At 64.4% G+C, this 23,409-nt stretch overlaps 3 protein-coding genes across 7 annotated transcripts; 2 read left to right on the forward strand and 1 right to left on the reverse strand.

The window, feature by feature from the left end:
* Window positions 1–2,810: 2,810 nt before the first annotated feature.
* NDOR1 (NADPH dependent diflavin oxidoreductase 1) lies at window positions 2,811–11,216 on the reverse strand. Of its 5 annotated transcripts, none has more exons than XM_027104208.1 (14): window positions 10,717–10,946; window positions 10,302–10,379; window positions 6,645–6,742; window positions 5,506–5,604; window positions 5,324–5,425; window positions 5,023–5,232; window positions 4,688–4,809; window positions 4,350–4,570; window positions 4,165–4,272; window positions 3,882–3,996; window positions 3,610–3,756; window positions 3,406–3,524; window positions 3,245–3,339; window positions 2,811–3,160 (listed from the first exon to the last, which is right to left on the reverse strand). In XM_027104208.1, the coding sequence occupies exons 1-14, from the start codon at window positions 10,876–10,878 to the stop codon at window positions 3,016–3,018; spliced, it is 1,821 nt and encodes a 606-aa protein (XP_026960009.1). In that variant the 5' UTR covers window positions 10,879–10,946; the 3' UTR covers window positions 2,811–3,015. The 5 variants fall into 5 exon arrangements, with proteins under 5 accessions (XP_026960009.1, XP_026960010.1, XP_026960008.1 ...); XM_027104205.1 differs by having other exon boundaries at window positions 2,814–3,160; window positions 10,302–10,330; window positions 10,717–11,216; XM_027104209.1 differs by lacking the exon at window positions 5,324–5,425 and having other exon boundaries at window positions 10,717–10,926.
* On the forward strand, window positions 11,201–12,529 carry TMEM203 (transmembrane protein 203). Its single transcript, XM_027104214.1, has one exon. It carries the CDS (start codon window positions 11,225–11,227, stop codon window positions 11,633–11,635), a length of 411 nt encoding a protein of 136 aa, XP_026960015.1. The 5' UTR covers window positions 11,201–11,224; the 3' UTR covers window positions 11,636–12,529.
* Window positions 12,530–14,822: 2,293 nt separating this feature from the next.
* On the forward strand, window positions 14,823–23,198 carry TPRN (taperin). Its single transcript, XM_027104204.1, has 4 exons — window positions 14,823–16,683; window positions 22,174–22,447; window positions 22,544–22,650; window positions 22,770–23,198. Exons 1-4 carry the CDS (start codon window positions 14,860–14,862, stop codon window positions 22,830–22,832), a joined length of 2,268 nt encoding a protein of 755 aa, XP_026960005.1. The 5' UTR covers window positions 14,823–14,859; the 3' UTR covers window positions 22,833–23,198.
* The last annotated feature ends 211 nt before the right edge of the window (window positions 23,199–23,409 follow it).

Below are 23,409 nucleotides of genomic sequence, written 5' to 3' on the forward strand. Positions count from 1 at the left end.
TGTGTGTGTGTGTGTGTGTGTGTGTGTGTGTGTGAGAGAACGCCCCACACCTCTATGCAGAGCCAGCCTCTGTGTGTGTGTGTGTGTGTGTGTGTGTGTGTGTATGTGAACGCCCCACACCTCTATGCGGAGCCAGCCTCCTGTATGTGCCAGGTGGGACTGTGGGGGCAGGTGTGCAAAGCAGGCCCAGCTGGGCAAAGGGAGGACGCTTCCTCTGCACTGGCCGCTGGATGTGAGTGCAGCCAACGGGGGAACAAGTCAGTCCAGCTGGCCCCTGGTGCCTACCTGATCCTCTGAGGTTATGTGAGAATGGCCTGGGGGCCAGCCTGGACTGGGGTTGGGACAAAGGCTGGCCGCAGTCACGATCAGGTATGAGGACCGGAGGAGGGTCTCCTGTCTGGCACTAGAACGACCTGGATTTGGAGAAGAAACTTTGTCGCCTGGTTGGTGAAGGCAGGGTAAAGATGACGGCGACGTAGCCACAACAGTGTCAGTAGCAGCTACCGTTTATTACCGAGGGCCATCTCGCGCGCTGGGCACAGGGCTCAGCATGTCACCAACGAGCCCAGGAGGTGGTGCTGTGACGGCGCCTGTCCTTCAGATAAAGGCCCCGGCTCCCCGAAGGGAGGTCACAGAGGAGGCAGGGGCAGAACTGGGGCCCAGCTTGGTGCTCTGCGTCTCCAGGGCCTGGCTGGGCCCACGTCCCTTGAAGCTGAGGGGCGTGTGCTGACCCTCCGGCTGTTCAGCGTCGCCACTTGGATCCTGACTGGCCAGGTGAGCAGGCCCTCTGTGGGCTGGGCCTGTGCGGCAGGAGCCCTCCCCTCGGCTACCCTGACCTTCAGGGAACACACGCTGGCCCTTATCTGGAACGTGGGCAGGTGGGGGGCCTGCAGCCCCGGCCCAGGGCTCCGCCCACTCCAAGGACTCGACTCCCTGCCATTGCACCCGTCCCGTCCCGCTCCTGCAGGCAGGCCAGGTGGGAGGGCGGCGACAGCCCGGCAGCAGTGTGGGGCCTGTCCATCGAGGGGCACTTGGGGCCCGTGTCACAGAGCTCCTCCAGTGCTGTCCTGGGCGTCAGTGGCTCATGTCCAGGCAGCAGGGCAGTCTGGAGTCCCTGGCTGGGTCAGATGCTGAACACAGGCTCCTGGGTGGCCCTGCCCTGGTGCTGGGTCTTGGTTGAAGGCTAGTGCCCCGGTCACCCTTGGGTCCTTCAGCCTGGTCATCGGGCCTCAGGGCACCAAGGCTCGGGCCAGCCTGGGCCTCCTGTCCGCTGGCGGCCATGGCTGTCCCAGACCCAGGCCGTGCTGGTGGCGGCCGTGACGGGCTCTGCTTAGCGGCGGGAGCTGTCCAGCAGCACGAAAAGCAGCCCCAGCAGCGCGAGTGGGGCGAAGATGAGCAGCAGCCCCAGCAGCTCGAGGGCCAGCAGCCCCAGCAGCGCCAGGCGGCGGGCGCAGGGCCCCCGTTCCCGCAGGGCCCAGAGCCGGGAGCCCAGGCAGGGCGGGCAGGGCAGAAAGGGCAGGCAGCCTCGGCTGCCCACAGGCCCCGGCAGGAAGCGCAGCTGGTAGCGGTGCTCTAGGGAGGCCCAGGGCCCGGGGCCCCGGCGGGGCGGCATGGGGAGGGCGTTGGGCGCAGGGCGCTGGGGCCCATCGGCTTGGAGCAGCTCCTCCTGCAGCCGGCAGATCGCCCAGTCGAGCGTGGGTGTTTTCTGGCGACACAGCGGGCAGCACACCCGGCCCAGGTCAGCACTGGGGGCTGCACCCAGCAGCCGGTGCAGGCAGCCCACACACAGGCCGTGGCCGCAGTTCAGCAGGGTGAGGCGGTGCTCCCCGGGCCCGTAGGCCTCAGTGCAGATGGGGCACTCCTCGTCCTCGTCCTCGTTCTCTGTGGGCCGGGCCCAGGGGCGGGCCGAGGCTGCGGCCCCCAGCAGGGGCTCACTGTCTGGAGTCCTGGCACCCTGGGGGCTCCCAAGGGCCCTGCTGTCCGACCCATTATCTACCAGCACTTGGCGCAGAGGGTCCAGGTGCTCAGGGCCCAGGGAGGCCAAAGGCAGACTGGTGAGCCCAGAGCTGAGGTCAGCAGGGCCATGAGTGGGGGCCCCAGGGCACAGTTCAGGGGCGGTGCCTCCAGGGCAGGGGTCGGGATGGGTGGGTGGGGACCCCAGGGCGGCGACGGGGCAGGCCGGGGCTGTGAAGGTCAGTGTGGCCCTCCGGGGCTGGGGCACGGCCTGGCACTGACCTTGCAGCGACCGCCTCCTCCTCCTGGCTCCAGGCCCCACTCAGAATAAACTTCACTCGGGCCCCAACAGCCGTGCCAGCTGCGGGCGGCTCCTGGGCCCAGCGTGCCGTCCCGTCCCCAAGAGGCTCTGCCAGGCCCAGCCGCAGCGATCCTTGTGTCAGCCAGCTGTATTCTAGGCGGCGGCGCTGTGGGCAGGCCAGCCTAACTCCTCCAGCAGGAATTCCACTCCCGGGGTGGGGACACCGCGCACACGTCTCTCCCCCACCAGCCTGGGCCCCGCCCCTCCCCTCCCACCCGAGGCCCCGCCCCCTCCCTCCCAGGGCCCTGGGCTGCTCTGCCCTGGGCTGGGAGGGGACGGTCGACGCCAGCCTTGCCCGGTGCCTCTCCAGGCCTCCCCCTACTGGGCCGTCAGGGCCAGGGCAGAACTTGTACAAGGAGGGCAAACAGCTGGCACCCACCGCGTGAGAATCGGGCACCGAGGTGTGGGGCTGAGCAACGGTGCCCTCGCGCCCAGCAGGGCGGGTGAGCTGTGGGCCCACCCACCACCTGAGAAGCACTATGGCACAAGGAAGAGCAGGTAAGAAGCGGCCGCCCAGAGCCCATCCTTTATTACTCAGGCTGTACGGTGTGGGCTGCCTGGGGGTCTCCTCCCGCTGCTCGGGGTCTGTGCAGGAAGGAGAGCTGACTGTCCTCCCAGCTGGGACTGGACAGGGAGAGAGGTAACAATGGTCTCCAGAGAGCAGAAGTCAGAGTGGCCGTGGCCAACAGCAGGACGGCTCCTCAGGCCCACGTCTCGGTCTGGAAACGCAGGGTTCGCTGGAGCCTGGCGAGGTAGGCGGCCGCGGCGGGGCCGGAGAGCCCGCCCTCCTCCTGGAAGATGGACGTCAGGGCGTCCGACACATCAGCTGGCATGTACTTGGCGTTGCTGGAGGGAAAGGCAGGCTAGGGCTCAGCACGGTCGGAGTCCCCAGGGGACTGGTCCCCCGCCACGACCTGCGTCCGGGCTCACCCCGCCAGGTAGAAGTGAGCGCCCCGGAGATCCAGCAGCCCCCACACCAGCGGCCCGAGCTCCCGGAGCCGGTGCTGCACGTACACCTTCTGCTCCTGCAGGGCGGGGGGACGGGGTGAGTCTGCGCCCCCAGCGTCCCTCCCCGCCCCCCACACACCCACCTGCTCCCGGGAGAAGGCCGTGACGAGAGTCAGGCAGCCCCGCGTCTGCAGCTCCTTCCACTCGGCCTCCCAGTAGAAGTCCTGGTCCCGCTGGCGGCAGCCGAAGAACAAGACGTTTCCTGGGGAAGCGCGGGGGCCTTGAGCCAGGACTTGGGCCCTCGAGGTTCAGCCCGGCCGCCACCCCACCTGAGACTCTGTGCTCACCGGTCTCACCCTGGGCCACTCGCTCCTGGATGGCCGCTCGGAAGGGGGCCACGCCAGTGCCTGGCCCCACCATGATCACAGGCGTGTCTGGTGTCTTTGGGAACGTCAGGCCCCCGGACCGCACCCACAGGGGCACCCGAACAGGTCCTATCGCGGGAGGGAGGCGGCGTGAAGAAGCTTGGAGGCCCAGGGCCCTAGCCCGGGACTGGCTGTGGTGCACGCGGGGGAACGGGGCCTGCGCACGGCCCCCCGCCCCAGAGAGCCAGGGTCACCTTGCCCAGGGTCCAGAGACGCCAGCCAGTTGGAACAGAGGCCCCGGCGGGGCTCCTTGAGGCGCGTCTGGTACTGCACCACTGCCACGAGAATCTGCAGCCTCGAGGGGTGGGCCTGGGGGAGGGGACAGTGGGTACCCTGCCCTGCTTCAGGCTCCAGCCCCTTCACCCGGCTGGGTCCCAGTGGCCGCTGAGGGTTGGGGAAGGCCCGAAGCCCTCACGCAGGGCCCTGCTGCCCACCCTGGTGGCCCCGGCTCTGGCTGCCCCGAGGCCGGCCCCTCACCAGCAGAGAAGAGGCGATGGAGAAGGCCCGCGGCCGGATCAGGGGGATGAGGTCCAACAGGTAGTCCGGGGGGATGGCGCCAGCCGTGTGTGGGAAGTCGCACAGCACCTGGCGGAGACAGCCTCAGGAGGGCTGCGGCTGGAACGGCCACACACGCCCGCCCGCCCGCCTGCCCCTGCCCGCACCTCCAGGACCGTCCTGCGGGGCCGGGTGCAGTACTCGCACAGCTCCTCCTGGCCCTGGGCCGAGCTGAACTCCAGCAGCTTCTCCCGCTCGAGCTCATGGCAGGAGAGGCAGGCCAAGAGCTCAAAGAAGGAGCGGCGGGGGACGCTGGCGATGTCCAGGTACTGGGACACGAGGCGCTGAATGGAGCAGGGCTGGGGCAGCCGCGCGGGGCAGGGGACACCTGCAGTGGGGAACGGGAGGCTGTGGGGGGCTGGGGACGCGGGTGGGGGCAGCCCGGGGGCTGGGGACACAGAAGAGGGCGCAGTGCACGGTGGCAGCAGCGGCGGCTGGGGCTCACCCGGCTCCCGGGGCTGCAGCGTGAAGTGCTGGTCAGGGTCCAGGCCCAGTGCCTGACAGAACTGCTGGACGTGGCTGGCCGTGTTCTCGGGCTGTATCAGCACCACGTCGCCGGCCACAAAGCTGTGGGGGACACCCAGGGCTCTGGGGGACTTCAGAGGAAGGAAACAAGCGGCCAGGGAGGCCGGGGGCGGTCCTTGGTCCCCCCTCCCTGGCCGCCGTCTCTCTTCTCTTCCCCGCTGAGTGCCCGCTTTGGAAGAGGACCTGCTGAACCCCAGACCACGGTCCCCCCTGCTGCGGCCATGCCCCCCACGGGTCCCCAGGACCAGCCCTCACCTGACCCCAGAGCCCGTGATGTCGAACTCAATCAGCCGAACATCCTGGAAGTGTGAGGGGCCGGTGACCCTCTGATTGGTGACCATGGGTGCCAGGAAGGGCTGTAACTCTGAAGGGGGTCCCTGAGGGTCTGTCCCGGCCACACACAGCTCCTCAGAGCACGTGCTGGGGACCTCCTGGAGGAACTTCAGGGTGAACTTGGAGGGCCAGCTGTAAAGGGGGAAGACACTTGTCGGACCACTGGCCAGCCTGGACAAGCGGCCTGCTGCGCCTGCAGGCGCCGCCCCAAGGCCACACTTACGGGATTCCGGGCGGGCTCAGGCCGAGGTCAAGGGGCAAAGGGTGCGGCCCCAGCACCTTCTCCCACAGGTCGTGCAGCCAGGGGTCGATGGTGGCGTCGGGCCTGCAGAGAGCACATGCACCCTGGTCTGGGGACCCCGCTCCCGGCTGGGCCTGCAGGAGGGTGCTCCGCCCCCCACTCACCCCAGCTCGTGCTGGTCATCGCCCAGGCACACGGGCAGGAGGGCGCTGCCCCCAAGCTGCAGCAGCCGTCGGTGCAGCTTCTTGGCCACAAAGTTGAACCTACGGAGAGACGGAGGCTGGCGCTGACCCGGGCCCCAGGCGGGGGCAGGAGGGAAGCACCCAGCTGGCTGCGCAGGGTGGAGGGTCCCAAGTCTTCCTGGGGTCACTTCGCTGCTCCCTGAAGGGCAGCTCCTCGCAGAGCCACTGTCAACGGAAGGGTCTCTCACCCCTCCTGTGGGCGCGCCCAACAGCAGGAATGGATGTCTACGTTACGCACTGAACAGAACCCCTAAGCCCCCGTAGGCAAGGATAACTATGCCACCCATTTTCTGTCCTTTTCACCTGGACGACTGCAGGCCTCGTGCTGCGTCCGGCTCTGGAAGTGTCTGTACCCAGCGACCCCTCCCTCAGCTCCTGTGCTGCACAGTTACGGTTTTAATATCTTGGGAACCTAACGCCATGCATACCCTTGAACACAAAGCCCTCTGTACTTCCCCAAGAAATAACGCAGAGCGATAGCATTCTCTGCTTAGGACATGGCTACGTTGTGAAAACGTTGAAAGAAAAAAAGCCGGGGCAGGCAGTCCCATGGCCACGTCCAGGGAAGTGCTGGCTTCAGGGCGGCTCCCAGGGGCTGGGGTCTTCTGTGCCTGCCACCTGTTCGCAGCTCACTGTTCTATGTGCTCTTCGCAAACCCAAATGTCTCATGAAAGGCTTTTATAAAAGTGGGGGAAGAGCAGGTAGGCCTTTGCTGCCCTACGTCACACGGTGACAGGTGACGCTGGCTCAGACCTCGGACGTCCGGCTCCAAACATCACCTCCTGCCCTGGAAGGTGCCTTGGGCGTGGCCCCAGCCTGGCGCCCACCTTGCCGCCCTGCCCACTTCCTGCATGGATCTGGCCTGCCCTCCGAGCCCTGGGGCCTCTGGCCATGGAGGAGGTGCCCGCCAGAGAGTATCTGTGGGACGAGAACGCATGGCCAGGGCCACATCCCGAAGTGGGAGCCCTGGGGGCTGGGCCACCCAGCCCTCTGCCGGGACACCTTGTGCTTGGCCCCAAAGACAGTCTCTGCAGGCCAGCAGCCTGCCCACCCTTACTCACTTGGCGTAAGATGAGTCCCCAAGGCCCAGGACGGCAAAGTCCATCTGACAGAGGGAGGTCGATGGCAGGTTCCTCCGGAAGATGAACCTCCAGAAGCTCTACAGCAGGAGAGACCGAGCCCGAGTCCCTCTCCTTCCGACTGCAGGGCCGCCCGCTGGGCAGCCCGTGCAGCAGCACACCCGTTCCACTCCCCGCCCTGGCCTCCCTGCAGGCCGACAGAGGTGCTTTAAACAAAGCTCCCCTTCACCTTTGGCCACTGGTGACCTGAGCCCTGAGACGCTGCCCTCTGGGTACGGTCCAGGTTTCGCCTCACAGCCCACCTCCCTCTGCTTTGTACCTGGCCAGACAGAGGCCCCCTGGGGTGGAGGGGTCCTGGGCCTGTCGGGGCACAATTCTGCCTACTGGCCCTGGACTGCTCCCTGGAGTTCTCAAGACTTTCCTGCATGGGCCACCGCTGGGGACCACGCCTGCTCTGCCTCCTGAGACCCCCTGCTCATTCCTGCTTAGACCTTGTCTCAGGCAGGCTGTGGAGCCCCCCAGGGTGCTTCCTGAGAAAGGGTCCAGAGAAGATGCAATTCCCACGGCTTACGTCTGAAAACGCCGGGCCTCCCCTCACACTGCCTGGTAGACAGCAGGGCACACTTTACAGGAAATCGTCTTCCCCGAGAGCCTGAAGCTTTGCTCTGAGCTGGTCCAACCGCGTGATCGCTGCCGAGAAGCCAGCGTCGCTCTGCGCCCTGCTCTGTCCCTCGCTAGACACCTGGGCACTCTCTGCGCCCAGCAGTTGAAACCCACATGAGACGTGTGTCAGCGGGAGCCCTGTTCACACCCCACGGGCCCTTCCTGGGCACATGGTGGGCTCGCGGGCTGGAGACTCGTCCTTCAGTCTTGTTGCTTCCCTTGGTAATTCCCTCACCACTCTTCCCGTTTCGAGGCTACTGGAATAATCTCGGAATTCTGATATTATCTTTCATTTCCTATCTCGTTATATTCTCTCGGAGGATTTCTCAATGTTATCTTCTGATCTGGTATCATTTTAAGCAGTGTTTCCTCATCCGTAGCTCTGCCCAGGTTTTGCGTTTCTGTCCCAAGGGTGCCAAGCTCTCCCTTCTCGCAGATGGAACCCTGGCTGCTCTGCCCCCGCTCCGCCGGGTTCCGCTTGTGCTTCTCCTGGTCACTGTCCTTCACGGGGGTCTTTCCTTGAGAGCGTGGTCATTCTTTCTGCTCTATGTGTACTTAAGAATCTGATAGAGGGGGATTCTCTGGTGGCACAATGGCTAAGAATCCACCTGCCAGGGCTTCCCTGGTGGCGCAGTGGTTGAGAATCCGCCTGCCAATGCAGGGGACACGGGTCAAGCCCTGGTCCGGGAAGATCCCACATGCCGCGGAGCGATGAAGCCCGTGCGCCACAACTACTGAACCTGTGCTCTAGAGCCCACGTGCCACAACTACTGAAGCCCGTGTGCCTAGAGCCCATGCTCCGCAACAAGAGAAGCCACCGCGACGAGTAGCCCCCGCTCGACACAACTAGAGAAAGCCCGCACGCAGCCACGGAGACCCAATGCAGCCAAAAAATAAATAAATAAATTTATTTAAAAAAAAAAAGCACTGATAGAAAACCCCACGTTCGCGCCTGTCACCAGTGGGGCAAGGCCCTGGCTGCCTGGGAGGGCACACCTGGCCAGCGTCCTCAGAGGACCGTGACGAGGAGGCTGGGCTCTCCCTGTTCAGTGTGCAGCCGGTCCGGGGCCCCTGATCTGAGCCTCTCAAAGGAGCCTCCAGTCCGTGCTATGTTGGGAGGGCCCCATCCTGACCACTTCCGTAGGGTGTCCATCCCGGCACTCTGCCCTCCTTTATCCACCCTCGTCCCAGTGTCACTGTCACCACCTTCATGCTGTTGGATTCCGACGTGAAGTCTGTACCTCTGCCAGCTGACCTGACGGAGGTCTTCATCGCCTCCCTCGCCCCACCCTGCGTCTCTGGCATCCACCATCCTCCTGCCTTTGGTCTTCCAGACTTGCCTCCTCTCCTGTGCGTGCTCCTGTGTGGGCTCTCCCACAGCATCCCCACTCCAACCCAGTTCTTCAACCTTCTGCCTCCTTTCCCCCACCAACATTTAAACAGGCCTGCGTTTCTCCGTCTCACGAGTATCCTCTTTTTAACCCCTTAGCCCCACTCAGAGCAATAAGCCTTTTCGAATTGTTTCGTGTACAGACGTTCCTCAAGGCTTCTCTCCCCGAGATCACCAGCAGTCCCTTTGCTGATAAAGCCCAGCAATGCCTCTCGGGCCTCTCCCTGCAGCTCTGAGTGCCGGAGACCATCCTCTGGAAACAGCCAGCTCTCTGCCCTTGACCTTGGAGATGGTGTGCTCCCTCTTCTTGCCCATGGGGCCGCTTTCCCGCCCCTCACAGGCTTTTCTCCACCTTCCACGCCCTTCGTGCTTAGGGCAGCTGCCCTGGGGGAGGGAGGCGCCCCCTTTCTCTCGCCTCCACATTCTGGTCACTGTGACATCCACCTCCACCCCGGATCCTCACCGGGGCTCTAGACCAGCTGCGCGTCTCCACCCGGGTGATGTCCAGGCACCTCACCCTCCCTATTCTCTTGCTTCTGTGCCTGGAACCACCATCCATCCTACTACCTGAGCCCAATTTCCTGTCTTGATTCCACCTTCTTTCTCATCTTTGAGATATGATTACACATTCGATCCACTCTACCTTAACATCTCTGGAGTGGGTCCACGTTCCTCTACTCTGCCACCATCCTGGCTCAAGCCACCAGGCTCTTGGCTGCGCTGTGCACCCCCCCCCCCGCATTGTCCCTGCTCTCCTGCAGCCTGTTCCCCCTGCAGACAAGTGCTAGTTTTGCTGGAATACGAACGTGACCACGTCATCCCATGGGTTCCCTGGCCCTTTGTTTCAAGTCCATCTGCCTCCCTGTGACTGCTGGGCTTCTTGGGATCTGACCTGGCTGCCTGGCCCCTTCTCCTCTCCAACCCCGACCATCCTGAACTGCTTTCTGCTCATCCCAGAGGCCGGGCTGTTTTTCTCCTCTGCAGAGGCTGCTCCCTCTTTCCTGGTGCCTGGCTAGCCCCCACTTATCCTTCAGGACTTAGCCTATACACCTTTCTTCTGGAAAGCTCTCCCTGAACTCCCTTATTAATGCTCCCATAACATCTGGCATTTTCCCTGGAAGCATGCACTTCCTGGCATAGTAACTACCCATTCAACTCTTTCACTTTTGCTGTATTTTGAGTTCCGAAAGGGTAGAAACGTGACTACTGGGTTCATAGCCAGATTCCCAGCACTAGATTATGCTCGGAATACAGTGTGTGCTCAAAAGACGGTCAAAGAATCGAAGAATGTTCCCTGAAGGTCAGTTTTGAAATACACACAAGACCCATAACAGATTTATATATAGTCCTGGAAAAACATGAAAAGCTAAAGTGGTAGCCTGTGAAGAGTTTATTAAGATGGACAACCAGAGCCCCCAGCTCCACCGAAAGCTCTCCTCCCAAATCCATGGCTGACGTGCAGCAGATATAGTAGGGCAACTATTTATTGTGCTTCTCAAGACTTTCCAGGCAATGAAAATGGGGTGAGGGCCGAAGGCAGGGATCTGAGCTCCTAGGCACAGTAAGCCACTTCAGGTCAGCCTTACCTTCATGTTGTCCGGGGGCTCTCCTTGGCCTGTAGTTGCACAAACAAATATCACCAGGGGCTCATTTATCAGATTCACCTCAACAAAAAGACACATATGTAAGGCCTCGGGCTGTAATGACCAGGCATCCTCCCAGCAGCCTGGCTCCGTCTCCTTCACTCAGAGAGATGGGGTAAATGTACTTAACACCCGCGAACGGCTGGCCTGCCTTCTCTCTTTCAGGGTCCACCCTCCTACCTCACCCCCTCCTCCATGTGCTAAGCTGGCCGCTGTTCCCAAGCTTTCTCGGCCCCTAAATCTGCCGTAACGGAAGGGCCCGCTCTCAGACAAAACGCGGCGCCCTAGGGTCAAGGGCTCTGGGGGCCGGAACCCCAAGCCTGCTGGGTCTCCCCGCCGAGGCCCAGGGAGCCCTCACCACGGGGTAGGAGTCCAGGGCCTGCACCCGGCAGCCAAGCTCCCTGCGCCGGGCCTCGCGCCTCAGCCTCTCCGACACATCTTCGGCTGTGCCTGTCTGGCTGCCGAAGAGCACCAGAAGCCGCGTGTTCGGCATCGGGGTGCGCCCCGGGGTCCCCTGCATTCAGAAACTGGACCGGCAGGCAGCTCCCGCTGGCCCGGGCGGCCGGGATCGGCTCGGACTTCCGACTTCCGGCGTCGGCCGGAAGTGACGCCCTTGGGCCGCGCCCGGCGGGGCATGGCGTCCGAACAAGGCGGTCGTCGGCTGGCGGCCAGTGCTGGGTCCCGGGCGGGGGCCGGGGGATTGGCTGCATACCGGGGCCGAGGGCCGGGGCAGGCGGGGTCGCTTTCTGCCTCTCGCTGGCCGCGGCGGCGACGGCGGCAGGCGCCAGCGAGGCCCGTGGGGAGTGGCGGCGCAGCCTGGCGGGTGGCACCATCGGCCGGGCCCTGGCCCGCGCTCAACCGGCGCGATGCTTTTCTCGCTCCGGGAGCTGGTGCAGTGGCTGGGCTTCGCTACTTTCGAGATCTTCGTGCACCTGTTGGCCCTGCTGGTGTTCTCCGTGCTGCTGGCCCTGCGTGTGGACGGCCTGGCTCCCGGCCTCTCCTGGTGGAACGTGTTCGTGCCCTTCTTCGCCGCTGACGGGCTCAGCACCTACTTCACCACTATCGTCTCCGTGCGCCTCTTCCAGGATGGAGAGAAGCGGCTGGCTGTGCTCCGCCTTTTCTGGGTCCTCACGGTTCTTGGCCTGAAGTTCGTCTTCGAGATGTTGTTGTGCCAGAAGCTGGTGGAGCAGACTCGGGAGCTCTGGTTTGGCCTGATCACGTCTCCGGTCTTCATTCTCCTGCAGCTGCTCATGATCCGTGCCTGCCGGGTCAACTAGCCTCGCAGAAGATAAGCTAGAATGCGGGACCCCAGGCTGAGGTCCCACTTCCGCCGCACCGGAGGAGAAGTCTGGGTCTGAAAGCCAGCTTGTGCCCTGCTGGGTGCCCAGCTTTCTATCAGTCATCTCTGAAATGGTTCCCTCAGCAGGGCTAAAAAGAGCAGCCTTGATTCTTAAAACGTATTCCCTCTTATTTCATCCTTTGAATAGCTAATCTTGAATTGAGATCCTGAGAAGGATCCTGAGAAGGCCAGACAGTCCTGAACTCCTCTGACAGTTGGAAACGGCATATAAGTAAAATGTCCTGATGGGCTCTGAGTATTTTCATGGCTCCTGGGAAAGTACCCACTATGCAAAGGCTGCAAAGCTGGATTCGGATCTCCCCTGGCCAGCAGTGCTGACCTGAGAGCTTACTGCCCCATCTGCCCAGACAAGATTTCCTTAGATGCTTGAGCTCTAAAAAGTGTAAACCAGCTTGTGTCTCCTCCCCAGTTGCGCTGGGGAGGATGGCTCTTTCTTCATTCCAGCCCAGGCAGACAGGAGTATGTTGAATAAGCATGATCGGGACCCTATCTGGATATCTGTCGCCTGAGAAAAGAACTTGCTTTCGACGCGCTGCTTGTCTACCTATCCCAGCAGATTGCAGTGTCACGACTTTTCCACCACCTCACGGCCGGCACTGTTAGTGCACCTGAGACCTTTAGGCCGCCCTAAGGGACCAGAGAGAGGAACAGGTGCTCTGACGCGCATAGCCATTGAGACCTACACGTGGGAAGTTTGCAGATGGTCTCAGGCCATGCCTGTTGGCCTAAGGGCTTTGGTTTGATGCCAGTCAGGTGCCAAATGAGAACATTTGCTGAGATAAAAATAAAATAAGAGAATGTTTTGCTGAAATGCACAGTGGTTGCCTGACCTTTTGAGGGTGAAATGAGATGAATGCTGAGACGCTCCCTGCTGTGTGGTGTAGCTGGTTACAGAGCTGAGGTTGTGAGGGGGGGGTGCTGGAACTTGGCTAGAGCATACTGGGTGGATGGGGGCCAGTTCCCTTGGAGAATCCCTGCTTCCTGCCTAGGGAGCCAGGGTGAAGACAACCCAGGTGGACCAGTGTTGAGGACCTACCAAGCAGTTTGTGTGACATCAGAGTCTTTGTGGGCCTTGCTGATCTGCAGAGCAGGGGTCAGCAGTCTGTGGCCTGGGGTCTGTTCCTGTGCTGCCCATCAGCTAAGAATAACTTTTCCATTTTCAAAGGGTTGTAAAAACAAAGAAGAATGTGACAGAAAGCGAATGTGGCCTGCAGTGTACAGGGTCTCTCAGTCTTGGCACAGTTGGCCTTTTGGGTCGGATCACTGCTGTGTGTGCAGAGGGAGAAGCCGTTCTGAGCATTGTAGAGTGTTTAGCGGCATCCCTGGCCTCCACTCACTAGATGCCAATAGCACCCCTCACTTGTGACAACCACAAGTGTCTCCTGGAGGACAAAACTGTCCCTGGTAAGAACCACTGGGCTAAAATATTCACTGTATGGCCCTTTACAGAACATGTCTTTGGAGCCTTGTTCTAGTGAAGCAGCTTCATGACTCCTGTCCTGGGATGGATGCTGCATGGCCTGAACCATTGATATGCTTGAGTTGGAGGCTGGTGTAGTTTGTGCCACAGCTACAAAACTGTCTCCTACCCAGGATTGGCATAACTTGTGTCAAAGCCAGGTACAAGCTGACCGTTGGGAGCGGGTTTCCTTTTCATGTTATTCTTAGTTTGTGTGTTTTGTTGCTCCCCTGTTGTGTTCTGGTAGTTCAGGATTAGGTAATCCTGTCGGCATAGATGTGATGGGCATAAGAAGGCTTAGCTTCCTTCGGAAAGGTGATTTGAGCAGAGTTCTGAAGGAACACTTGACCTCTGGAAGGCCGTAATCCAGTTTCTTTTCTCCAGCTGAATAAACAGGGCTGTTAAAGTACCGTTAACGTAGTGGTAGCTGCAGACTGCCATGGGATCCAGAAGCTGCGAAGGGCCCTGGGTTGAAACCTGCCCCTGGTCTCTGCAGAGCCCCGGGCGCTCTTGGAGCCTGGTCCCTGGCAGGTTAGTGGTGTGGGACTCAGTAGTGTCATTTTTGAACATCTGCTGACTGTAGGGCAGGTGATGGAAAGGCAGGTAACATTTGTCCTTGCCTGTGCCCACCAATTTCCCCTTCTCTCCTTGGCTCCCACAGGCCTGAAAGATTGTGGTGGGCACTGTGCAGCCCTCCACGGAGAGTGAACTTCCTCACGGCAAGTAGGCAGAGAAGCTGTGCCCGCAGGGTTAGCCTTGGGATGGGGCCGGTTCAGCGGCTGAATGGAATACACGCCCTGGCTTTTGTGGCTCAGCGTTGGAGAGTTGTGGGCCTGCTTGTGTGCGAGGAGAGTCCCCTGCCTCTGTGCCTGCTCACAGCTTACGCACTCCCGTCCGTGTTTGCTGGGCCCTGGATGACAAAGTGCGGGTAGAGAGTTTCCACCACCTGTCTGAGCCACAGAGTGGATTCTGGGGGCCGGCAAAAGCTAGGGATTTCTGAGAAACCGGTTCCTCAGCACTGGTTGGGGCTCCAGCATTGGCATCTCCGTTAAGGCCTGTAGGGGACCGAGGACCGCAGGTGGGCAGTCCCTGGACCCGGAGGGTCCTGGACCGGGAGGCAAGAGGCTGGCGTGCAGCCGGCACACCGCCCACGGGAGCGGGACAGTCTTCCGGTCCCGGGTTGGCCCTTCCTCCACCGTGCTTTCCGCGGGGGTAACAGGCGGGCAGGGTGCTGGCACGACGAGGAAGGACCAAACCCGGCCAAGGTCATACGCGACCTGGGGCCCAGGGGTCCGACCCGCCCATCGGCCAGGATCCACTCCCTCCGGGCTCCGCCCCGCGGGCGCGGCGGGCCAAGGGAGCAGAGGCGGAAGTGGGGGCCTCCACGGAGCGGCGTGAGGCGTCGCGGGCGTGTCCAAGGGGGCCTCCCCAATGGGGCCGGCTCCAGCGATGGGCGCTGCTCCACTGAGGCCCGCGGGAAGGCGGGGTCGGGGAGAGCGTTCTCCAATCAGCACGGCTGGCCATCCTCCCTCCCATAGGTGAGGCTGCCGGGCGCGGGGCGGGTCTGAACAGGCCTCCCCCAATGGGCGGCGGTCAGGGGGGCGTGGCCGCGGCGCGAAGGCCGGCGGCGGGCGGCGGCCGCAGTTCCCGGCGCGCGCTGGCTCCGGCGGCCGCTCCGCAGCATGGCAGGCCTGGGGCGGCCGAGCCCGGCGCCCCGCGCCACGATGCCCGCCTGGAAGCGAGAGATCCTGGAGCGGAAGCGGGCCAAGCTGGCGGCCTTGGGCGGGGGCGCGGCGCCGGGCGCTGGGGCGGGCGCGGAGGAACCCGCGGGGCCGGCGGCCGAGCCGCTGGTGCTGGCCGAGAGCCTGGGCCCGCTGCGCGAGAACCCGTTCATGCGGCTCGAGTCGGAGCGGCGGCACGGGGCGCGGCGCGGCGGGGCCTCCGGCGCGGCGGGGCCGGGGACGCGGCCCGCGCAACATCTGCTGGAGCTGTACCGCTGCGTGCCCGGCGTGCGCACCATCCGCGCCGACAACATCCTCATTATCGAGTCGGCGCCCGGCTTCCCTCCCTCTCCCGTCCCCGGCCCTGGGCCGGGCCCGGCTGCCCGCATCCGCGCCGCCGAGGTGCTCGTGTACGAGGCGCCGCCGCCTCCCGGCCGCGTTAGCCGCCTGCTCCAGAAGTTCGACCCGCCGGCCGCGCCGCGCCGCCGTGGGAGCCCGGAACGCGGCCGCCCCGTGCCGCCGCCCTCCCCGGGTCCGGCCCTGGTCCCGCGCGTGGGCGAGCGCGCCGCCTGCTTCCAGCCCGAGCCCGAGCGCTGCGGCGCAGGCCCCGGCCCCGGGCCCCGGCGCAGCGACTTCCTGCACAAGACCGGCAGCAACTCCTTCACTGTACATCCACGGGGCCTGCGCCGCAGCGCGGGCACTCGCCCACTCCCCAACGGGCCCGCGGCCCCCGAGCGCCGGGCCGGCGCTGCCAACGGCCTCACGGGCTCCGCGCCTGGGCCGGGCGAGTGGAAGCCAAAGGTGGAGTTGGGGGAGGCCCCCGCCCACCCTCTCCCCAGCCCCGGAACCCCCAGTGCCACTCTAGCCGCGCCCCCGGCATTGCCCACGCTCAGCCCTGCTAGTGCCACTCCCAACCAGCGCCAGTGGGTCTCCGCGGCCACCAGCGCCAACGACTCCTTCGAGATACTGCCGGCCTCCAAGCCAGACATGGACACGATCCCTGCCGGGGACCTCCAGGCCCGGGCTCTGGCCAGCCTTCGCATGAACTCTCGAAACTCTTTCGTGTTCATCCCCAAGCGCAAGACCTCCGGGGCCCCTCCTGCGGAAGGGAGGCAGTCCGTGGGGCCTCCAGAGGGAGAAGTTGGCTGGGCCTCCCAGCACCAGGAGCGTGAAGCCCAGCAGGTGCCTGGAGCAGATGGTGTGTTTGCCGGTGGGAGGAGCCCCTCGGGGGTCGAGGAGGGAGGCTGCCCCGTGCCAGGCACTACTCTCGTGGACTGGACCGTTAGGTGGCAGAGGCTGTCTTCACCACCCCCGTCCCCACTGGTCGCCACTGAAGCTGAGCCTGCCCAGGGCTTTGGGGTTCCTGGCTTGACCAAGAATGGCAGGGAGCCTGGGAGGCCAGGGCTGCCCGTCACCTTCATTGATGAGGTGGACTCTGAGGACGAGGTTCCCCAAGAAGCCAAACTGCCCTGCCTCGGGGCTGGTGTGCCTCCCCAGTACCACCCACATCCCACCGGGCCTGGGCACCTGTCAGAGCTTCAGCACCGAGGTGGCAACACCTTCACGGTGGTGCCCAAGAGGAAGCCAGGGGCCCTGCAGGCCAACGGGGAGGCTAGGCCGAGGGAAGCTGAGGAAGAGGGGCCGGGCAGCCTTTCGGAGCCCCCTGCTGCCTTGGGGACCTCAGTGAAGAAGCGCTACCCCACTGTGCATGAGATTGAGGTGATTGGCGGCTACCTGGCCCTGCAGAAGTCCTGTCTCATCAAGGCCGGCTCTTCAAGAAAGAAGGTCAGTGGTGGCGAGTCACAGAGCTGTGGGTATAGCATGTGCCTTGTTCCCAGGACACCTCCTGGCCTGGGTGTGAGATGGCTTCTATGTGGACCAGAGGAGAGCTGGAGCTGGGTGGCCGTGTAAGCTCCAGGAGAGGTCAAGCTGTGGGGGAATCCCTGGCCTGGGTTCCAGCGGAACCCTAGTGACCCTGGGGCTGCGGGGACGGCTTGCCTGCTCTGTACCTTGAAAGGCTGGTGGGGAGGGTCAGTTCAGCCAGGGCTTCGTCTGCTTGTTGGTTCTCGGGGCCCTGTCTGGAATTGGCTGGGCAGGACTGTCCCTTTGTAGGTCCCGCTGTTGGCTCCACCCCGGCCTGGCTTTGAAGGGTGGCCTGGCATGTTTTTCTGGAGTCTATGCACGTAGGAGGTGCCAGGATGGAAGTGGAAAGGGACAGGAGACCTTTGATTTGGGTGGAGTCGGACACCTACTGTCAGTTCTCCAGAAGGCATTCTGGCCTGGAGCTTAGCAGGACTTGGCTTCGTGCGAGTGTCTGTTGAGCTCCTAGTGTGTGGCAGGCCTGGTCTGAGCCTGGGGTGTGACGCTGGGGAGTGATGAAGACGCTCCCCTCACTGGGGAGGAGAGACTGAGCATGGAGAGAGACCCAGGTGCAGGGCCAGGAGCCTCTTGGAGCCTCACTCTCCTGGCAAGGCTGCTTGGTGGCCTGGAACCCTCTGGGCCCAAGGAGACGTTCCTCAGATTCTTCCTGGTCATTCTAGCACCTAGCACCTGTGTCAGGCCCTGGGGCAAATTCCAAGGCCATCCCCACATGACTCCAATCAGCAGGCTCGCTGGGCGGATGCACCCTCCCCCGGAACTGCTTCTCTTCTGGCTGCTGGTGTCTCGGCTCCTCCCTGAGGCCACCTCTGCCCCAGCCTCAGTTTCCTGGGGGCCCTGGGGGACGGTGATGTGCCATGCGTCACTGGAGCCCCCTTACCCACTGTCCCGCTGGCGCTGTCTAACTAGATGCGGCGTCTTCTCTCTGTTGGCTTCCTTTGATTTCCTGCCTCGGGGTTGGTCTTGGCACTGCCCTTTCTCCCTGCATCATCCTCTCCTTCTCCAGTGAGGGCATCGGCCCTCCTGCCAGCTCCATCTGCCGGGCCAGGCATCCACACCCGTCCCCCGCAGCGCTTCTGGTGCGCCCCGAACCCCCGCCTGTCCTGCTCGTCTGACCTTGCCTCACCCTCTGCTCGGTGCTGCGGTCATCCGGTAGCTGTGGTCACCAGCCCAACCCCCATGCTTGCCCTCCCCACCTTGTCTGCTCCTCCTCCTGCTTCCTGACCCTTGATCCCAGCTGCTCTGGGAGGCGTCCTTTCCCATGCTAGCCTGGGGCGGTGGAGGTGACAGAAGCCTCCTGCTTTGTAGACCGAGGATACTGAGGCCGGTGGAGATTGGGGAGCTCGTGGGGTGGGACCCAAGTGTGAGCCCCTGTCCTAACCCGGCTGCCCTTATACTGGGAGCCTGGCCGCAGCCCGGAGCCTGGTCATTCTGTCCCCAGCTGGGGGCAGAGCCGTGGGGGTCACTTGGGGCTTGGTTGGAGTGAGAAGGGCACGGTGGGGGCCTGAGGGCCTCTCGAGGCAGGAACAAGTGATGGGAGGGAAGCAGGCCCCGGTCCAGCCTGGCGCTCGGGCCAGCGTGGCCCCCGTCTCTGTGCCAGCCTCAGGGGTTGGGGGTCCAGATGGATGGTTCCTGGCATAGCCGCGTGGCCTGGCTGGGGCCGTGCCGGAGCAGCACGACCTGCTGGGGGGATCTTCTGTCTGAGCATGCAGTAGCTGCCCTGTCCAGGAAGAGCCAGGACGCCTACGGGTGGGTCGGAGGCATGGGGCTGCCCAGCCCTTCAGAATGACCTTGGGCTACCCCTGGCTTTATCCACCCCTCGTCCCACTTGCCTGCTGCCCCTGGGCCTTGTCCTTGCCCAGCCCACTCCAGCCGGCCTGTGGTTTCTATCACTGTCCTGCTCCGCCCCCCCCACCTTCCAGGGACGTGGTGGCCTGGAGGCCAGCAGGACCTTGGCGACCTCTCAGGGCAGGGCTCCTGGTCCCTTTTCCAGGGGGCAGGTGAGGTGCAGCTCTTGATGGCGTGGAGCCTGCCCCCCGGGTTGCCACCTCTCCGGTGCAGGGTGTTGTGCTCTCACCTGGCCTTGGAGGGCGGCAGCCCTGCCCTGGGTAGTGGGCGCGCAGCCGGCCGGGCACGCGTCCCCACTTAGTTACCTCTTGGTGGAATCACAGATGCCCTCTCTCTCCGTCCCTTGCTGGCCCAGCCGACCGCTGCAGGCCGTCGCGGCCACACCCCCTCTCGCCCCCGCCCCCAGGCTGTCCCGGTGGGTGGGGCCGGCCTGCAGCTCCGCACACCTGCCTCCCAGGGGGTCGGCGCTGTGGGCCTCTCCCCTTTGTGAGGTGCCAGCTGGCTGGGCTCCTGCCTGTCTGGCAGCTCCTTCCCCTCCCCTTTGCCCTCCTCACTTTCTAACCCGCTGATCCCCTGCCCAGCCTGAGCGTGCCACGTCCCCACGCCCTCACCCTCGCCTGCGGTGTAGCAGTCACCCTCACCCCGACCGCTCGGGTCCTCAGATCCGAGGCGCCGCTGCCCTGGGGGCTTCTCCACCCGCTCCTCCGCTGGCGGGCGCGGCCTCTCCTTTCATCCGCTCTCCCCGCAGGCGCCGCCCCCAGTGGTCTTTTTGGACCCCGGGGACCACTGGAACAGGCCTGGACCCTCCTCCACTCAGCTTCCCCACTGGTGGGGGCGGGGGAAGGCTGCCCTTGATGCCCAGCAGGCGTCCCACCTGGGCTGCTGTGGGAACTTCTGGGGGGCCGTGTGTGGCCCCCAGAGCTCGGGCTGAGTGGGGGATGGCACGTGCTGGGGAGTGTGGCGTGGGGCGGGTGCTCACCCCAGACCGGGGCGGCTGGAGCCCAGCTCCCAGCCCAGACTGCAGGGTGGACACCCTTCAGTAATCCGAGCTGGGCGTGCCGGGCAGGGTGGGGTGAGGGGAACAAAGGGCTCTCTCCCCGTGAGCAGCGGGAAGTGGGCCGAGCCAGGACCCACCTGCTGGCTGCACAGTGCAGCGGGCAAAGTCCCTGAGCCCGGTGAGCAGGTGTGTGCTAGTGCCAGCCCCTGGCTGTGCCCCCCGCCGGTTCCGTCTGCCTGGGGTCTGGAGGCTGCCCCCGCCGCCCGGGCATTAGGAGTCACGTGGGGTCCTGTGACCCACAGACCCGCACTCACGAGGAGCCTGGAGACTGAAGACGAGGTGGGACGTGACCGGAGCCTCGGGCCCCAGCTGGGCGCCGACAGGCCTGTGAGCCCCGCCCCTGCCTGGCCCGGCTGTGCCAGGCTCCGGGCCTGCTTGCACCCAGCCCCCTCGGTCTCCCTGCTCAGAGCTGGTCATGTGGACTAATGAGGCCGTGCTGATCGGCTGGGCCCTGGTAACTGGCCCTTCCCTGTCTTCAGTGGTGGGGGATGGGCCCAGAGGGCTCAGGGTCATCAGGGACAATGCCACGTACCCAGGAGCACTGTTCGCTGCGGGGCCCAGCATTGGGCCCCGGTGCTGGCAGCCCCATTCTGCCTTGGGCTCCTCCTGGGGTCTCTGTCCCCAGGTCTCAGGGAGCCAGTCTTGGGGGGCCCAGGTGACTCCATCCCCATAGGGGCCACAGGATCACCCCACACAGCTGCCCAGGTGGGACGCGCTGAGTCAAGGGCAGCCCCCAGCCCAGGGCAGGCCCCCTGTCAGTGGGGAAGCTGAGTGGAGGAGGGTCCAGGCCTGCTCCAGTGGTCCCTGGGCAGTGGGCGGGCATCTGTGGGCTCTGGTGATTACCCCGTGCCAGGCCTCTGCTCTGTTTGGCCTCGGGGGGGGGGGGGCGGGGGCAGCTGGAGGTCCGGGTGGGGCCCATGCGGGGACAGTCACGAACATCTCCATCCTGGTTTGATCCATCTTTGGTGGCCGTCTGCCCATCTGCTTGCGTCCCTGACTGCTTGTCTGTGTGGACGACCGGGGCGAGGGCAGCAGCGACAGGGCTCGCGACCTGCCCAGCAAGTGCCTGTGTGGGCCGTGCTGAGACGCGCAAGTCCAGAAGCTCGGGGGGCGGGCGGGGATGCCCATGGCTGTGCGGGGCTGTGTGTGCCCGTGGGGTGGTGGGAGGAGCGCATTGCGCTCCTCTCTGGACACTGGCTCGGCAGGGCAATGCCTTCTACTCCTGGCCGGCCCTGCACATGTTACTCTGAGGCTGGGGTCCCTCTGCTGCCCAGGGCTGCAAGCCCGGCCCTTCTGCGAGGCCCCTCCCCGTCCTGCTGTCCCCAGGCCCCAAGGTTCTCTGCCTGGGGGCCCGACTCCCGCCCCTGGCTCTTTCCAGGGGAAGAGGAGGAACTTGAGCTGGCTGCGGTGTCCTGTGCCCTGGAGTTTAATATTTCGAGCTCCAGCAGGGCTGCTCCCATCTGCTGCAGGCGGGCAGCTCTCGTATTCATTACCGCCCTGCCAGGCCCGGCCGAGCCCTGCCGAGCAGGCCTTGGGGGACGTGCGACTCTTGTGGGGAGCCTAGTCCCGGGTCTCGGAGGGTGAGGATCCTGACCCCCAGTGCCCAAGTCCTTCTACCAGTGCCTGTCCCCATAGCCCCTCAGAACCGGCAGCCTAGTCTGGCCTCTGAGGCCTTTGGGAAAGATTTGCCGCGCATGGAATTCTGGAGCCTGCAGAGGGGGCAGGGTGGACGTGGGCCATGTGGGCAGTCGCTGACCCCCACGCGGTGCAGCCTCGGGCTACCTACCTCTGACTCAGTCTGCAAAGTGGGTGATAGCACTTGGGGCCACTTTCCTGGGGCTGGCACGTGGCAGCCGCCCGGCTTCCATGCGGGACCTTGGGGGCCTGGCTTTGGGTGTGCCGGGCCCTTGCCCAACAGTGGTGGTCCGTGCCGAGCTGGGTGGGCAGGAGCATCCGGGTGCCTGGCAAGCTGGGACGTGAACTCAGCCCTGGAGAGAGGCACCGGCCAACAGGAGGGGCTGCTGGAGGTGTAGATGTGAGCTCCCCAAGTGCAGCCTCACCTGGACCTTGCTCCTGCCAGGGAGCCTCTGGCTGGGAGATGTGGCTGGTGGTGCCCTGCCCCCCTGAGAAGGCAGACCTGCAACCCTGGGAACGCCTTAGAGGCTTCTGGAGACCCTGAGGCTTTGGGCTCCTGGGGCTGGCTGGGGTCTGGCCCTTGGGAGGGGTGGGTCACTTGGGATGCGGTGATCCTGGGGTGGGGAGGGGATGGGTGAGGCCTGGGCTGCAGGTGTTTGGACATCCTGAGCCTGCAGCGTCCAGGTGGAGGGGACTTCTCTGATGAGGGGCAGCCCCCCACTTCTCAGAACCTTTGAAGGGCCAACGGAGTGTTCGGCTCTTGCGCTGGTCTGACACCCGCGCTGTACCCGCTCGGTCCCGCTGGAGGAGCCCTGTGGCTGGGCACAGCACTTTCACTGGCGTGCCTCCTGCCCTAGATGAAGATCTCCTTCAACGACAAGAGTCTGCAGACTACGTTTGAGTACCCCCCCGAGAGCTCCCTGCAGGAGGAAGAGGCAGAGGCTGAGAAGGGGAGAGACGAAGAGGAGGAGAGCGAGGAGGGGGAGGGGGAGGGGGAGCCGTCCGGCTCAGACCCGGCAGCGGCTGCGGCGGAGAAGCCCTTCGCGCTCTTCCTGCCCCGAGCCACGTTCGTGAACAGCGTGGGCCCCGAGAGCCCTCGGCTGCCGGACAGGCTGCCGGACGGCAGCTCCGGTGAGTGCCTGCCTGTGGGGATGGGCAGCCCAGGGGGTGGCCCGGGCCACACGATCATGCAGCCGCACATCCACCGGTGTGCCTGTCGGCCCGCAGGCCTGTCCAGCTACACTCCGAAGCACTCCGTGGCCTTCAGCAAGTGGCAGGAGCGGGCGCTGGAGCGTGTGCCGAGCACGGAGGAGCCCCCGTCCAAGGAGGTCATGGTGAGCAGGGTGGGGCAGGAGGGCGGACGCCCAGGGAAGCGGGGCGTGGCGGGGGGTGTGGGCGTGGTGCTCCAACGCCTGGACAAGCCCCATCGACCGCCTCTGTGTCCCTCTCTCAGCTCACCCCTGCCGGTCAGAATGACCTCGCGGACTTCCGAAGCGAGCCAGCCCTCTACTTCTGAGCCCCGCCCTACCAGGATGACGAAGGCTGAGCCCCAGGTGCCCGGGAGCTGCACCCCTTCTGCCCCACCAGGCCTGCCCTCCTACATCCCGCTCTCCCTCCCCGGGGCCTCCCAAGTAGGCCGGTACTCGAGGCCTGAGCCTGGGGCACCTGGGACTCACTCGACCCCGGCTCGGGGGCACTGCCTGTGGGGGAGGGATGGTGTCCTGCTGTACGCCATGCCCAGCGGCTGTCGGGTGCGTCTGGGGTGGGGGCTGACGGGACCCTGACACCACCCCCAGCCCACACCCCATGTCAGCCACTCCGTTTCTGATGAACGGCAAGTCTTTTCCCGCCTCTGATGACCCAATAAACAGCCCTGGATGAGGCCGCCTCTACCTTCCTTGCGTGGTCCTCGGCTGGAAAAAGGGGGAGCGGGGCTCAGGTCTGCAGGGCTATGCTGAGGCACTGGCAGCTGGGAGGCAGCCACCCACGCAGGGTGTGATGCAGGCCCAGCTTGGGTTTCTGTGCCCGGGGGAGGCAGTCCCGGGTGACACCCCACACTGCACAGCCCTGGTGCCCCAGGCTCTTTCCCCACC

This window comes from Aethalodelphis obliquidens, unplaced genomic scaffold (genome assembly GCF_003676395.1).
Source record: "Aethalodelphis obliquidens isolate GAN/ISIS:26980383/991018 unplaced genomic scaffold, ASM367639v1 scaffold7, whole genome shotgun sequence".
NCBI classification, from domain to species: Eukaryota; Metazoa; Chordata; class Mammalia; order Artiodactyla; family Delphinidae; genus Aethalodelphis; species Aethalodelphis obliquidens.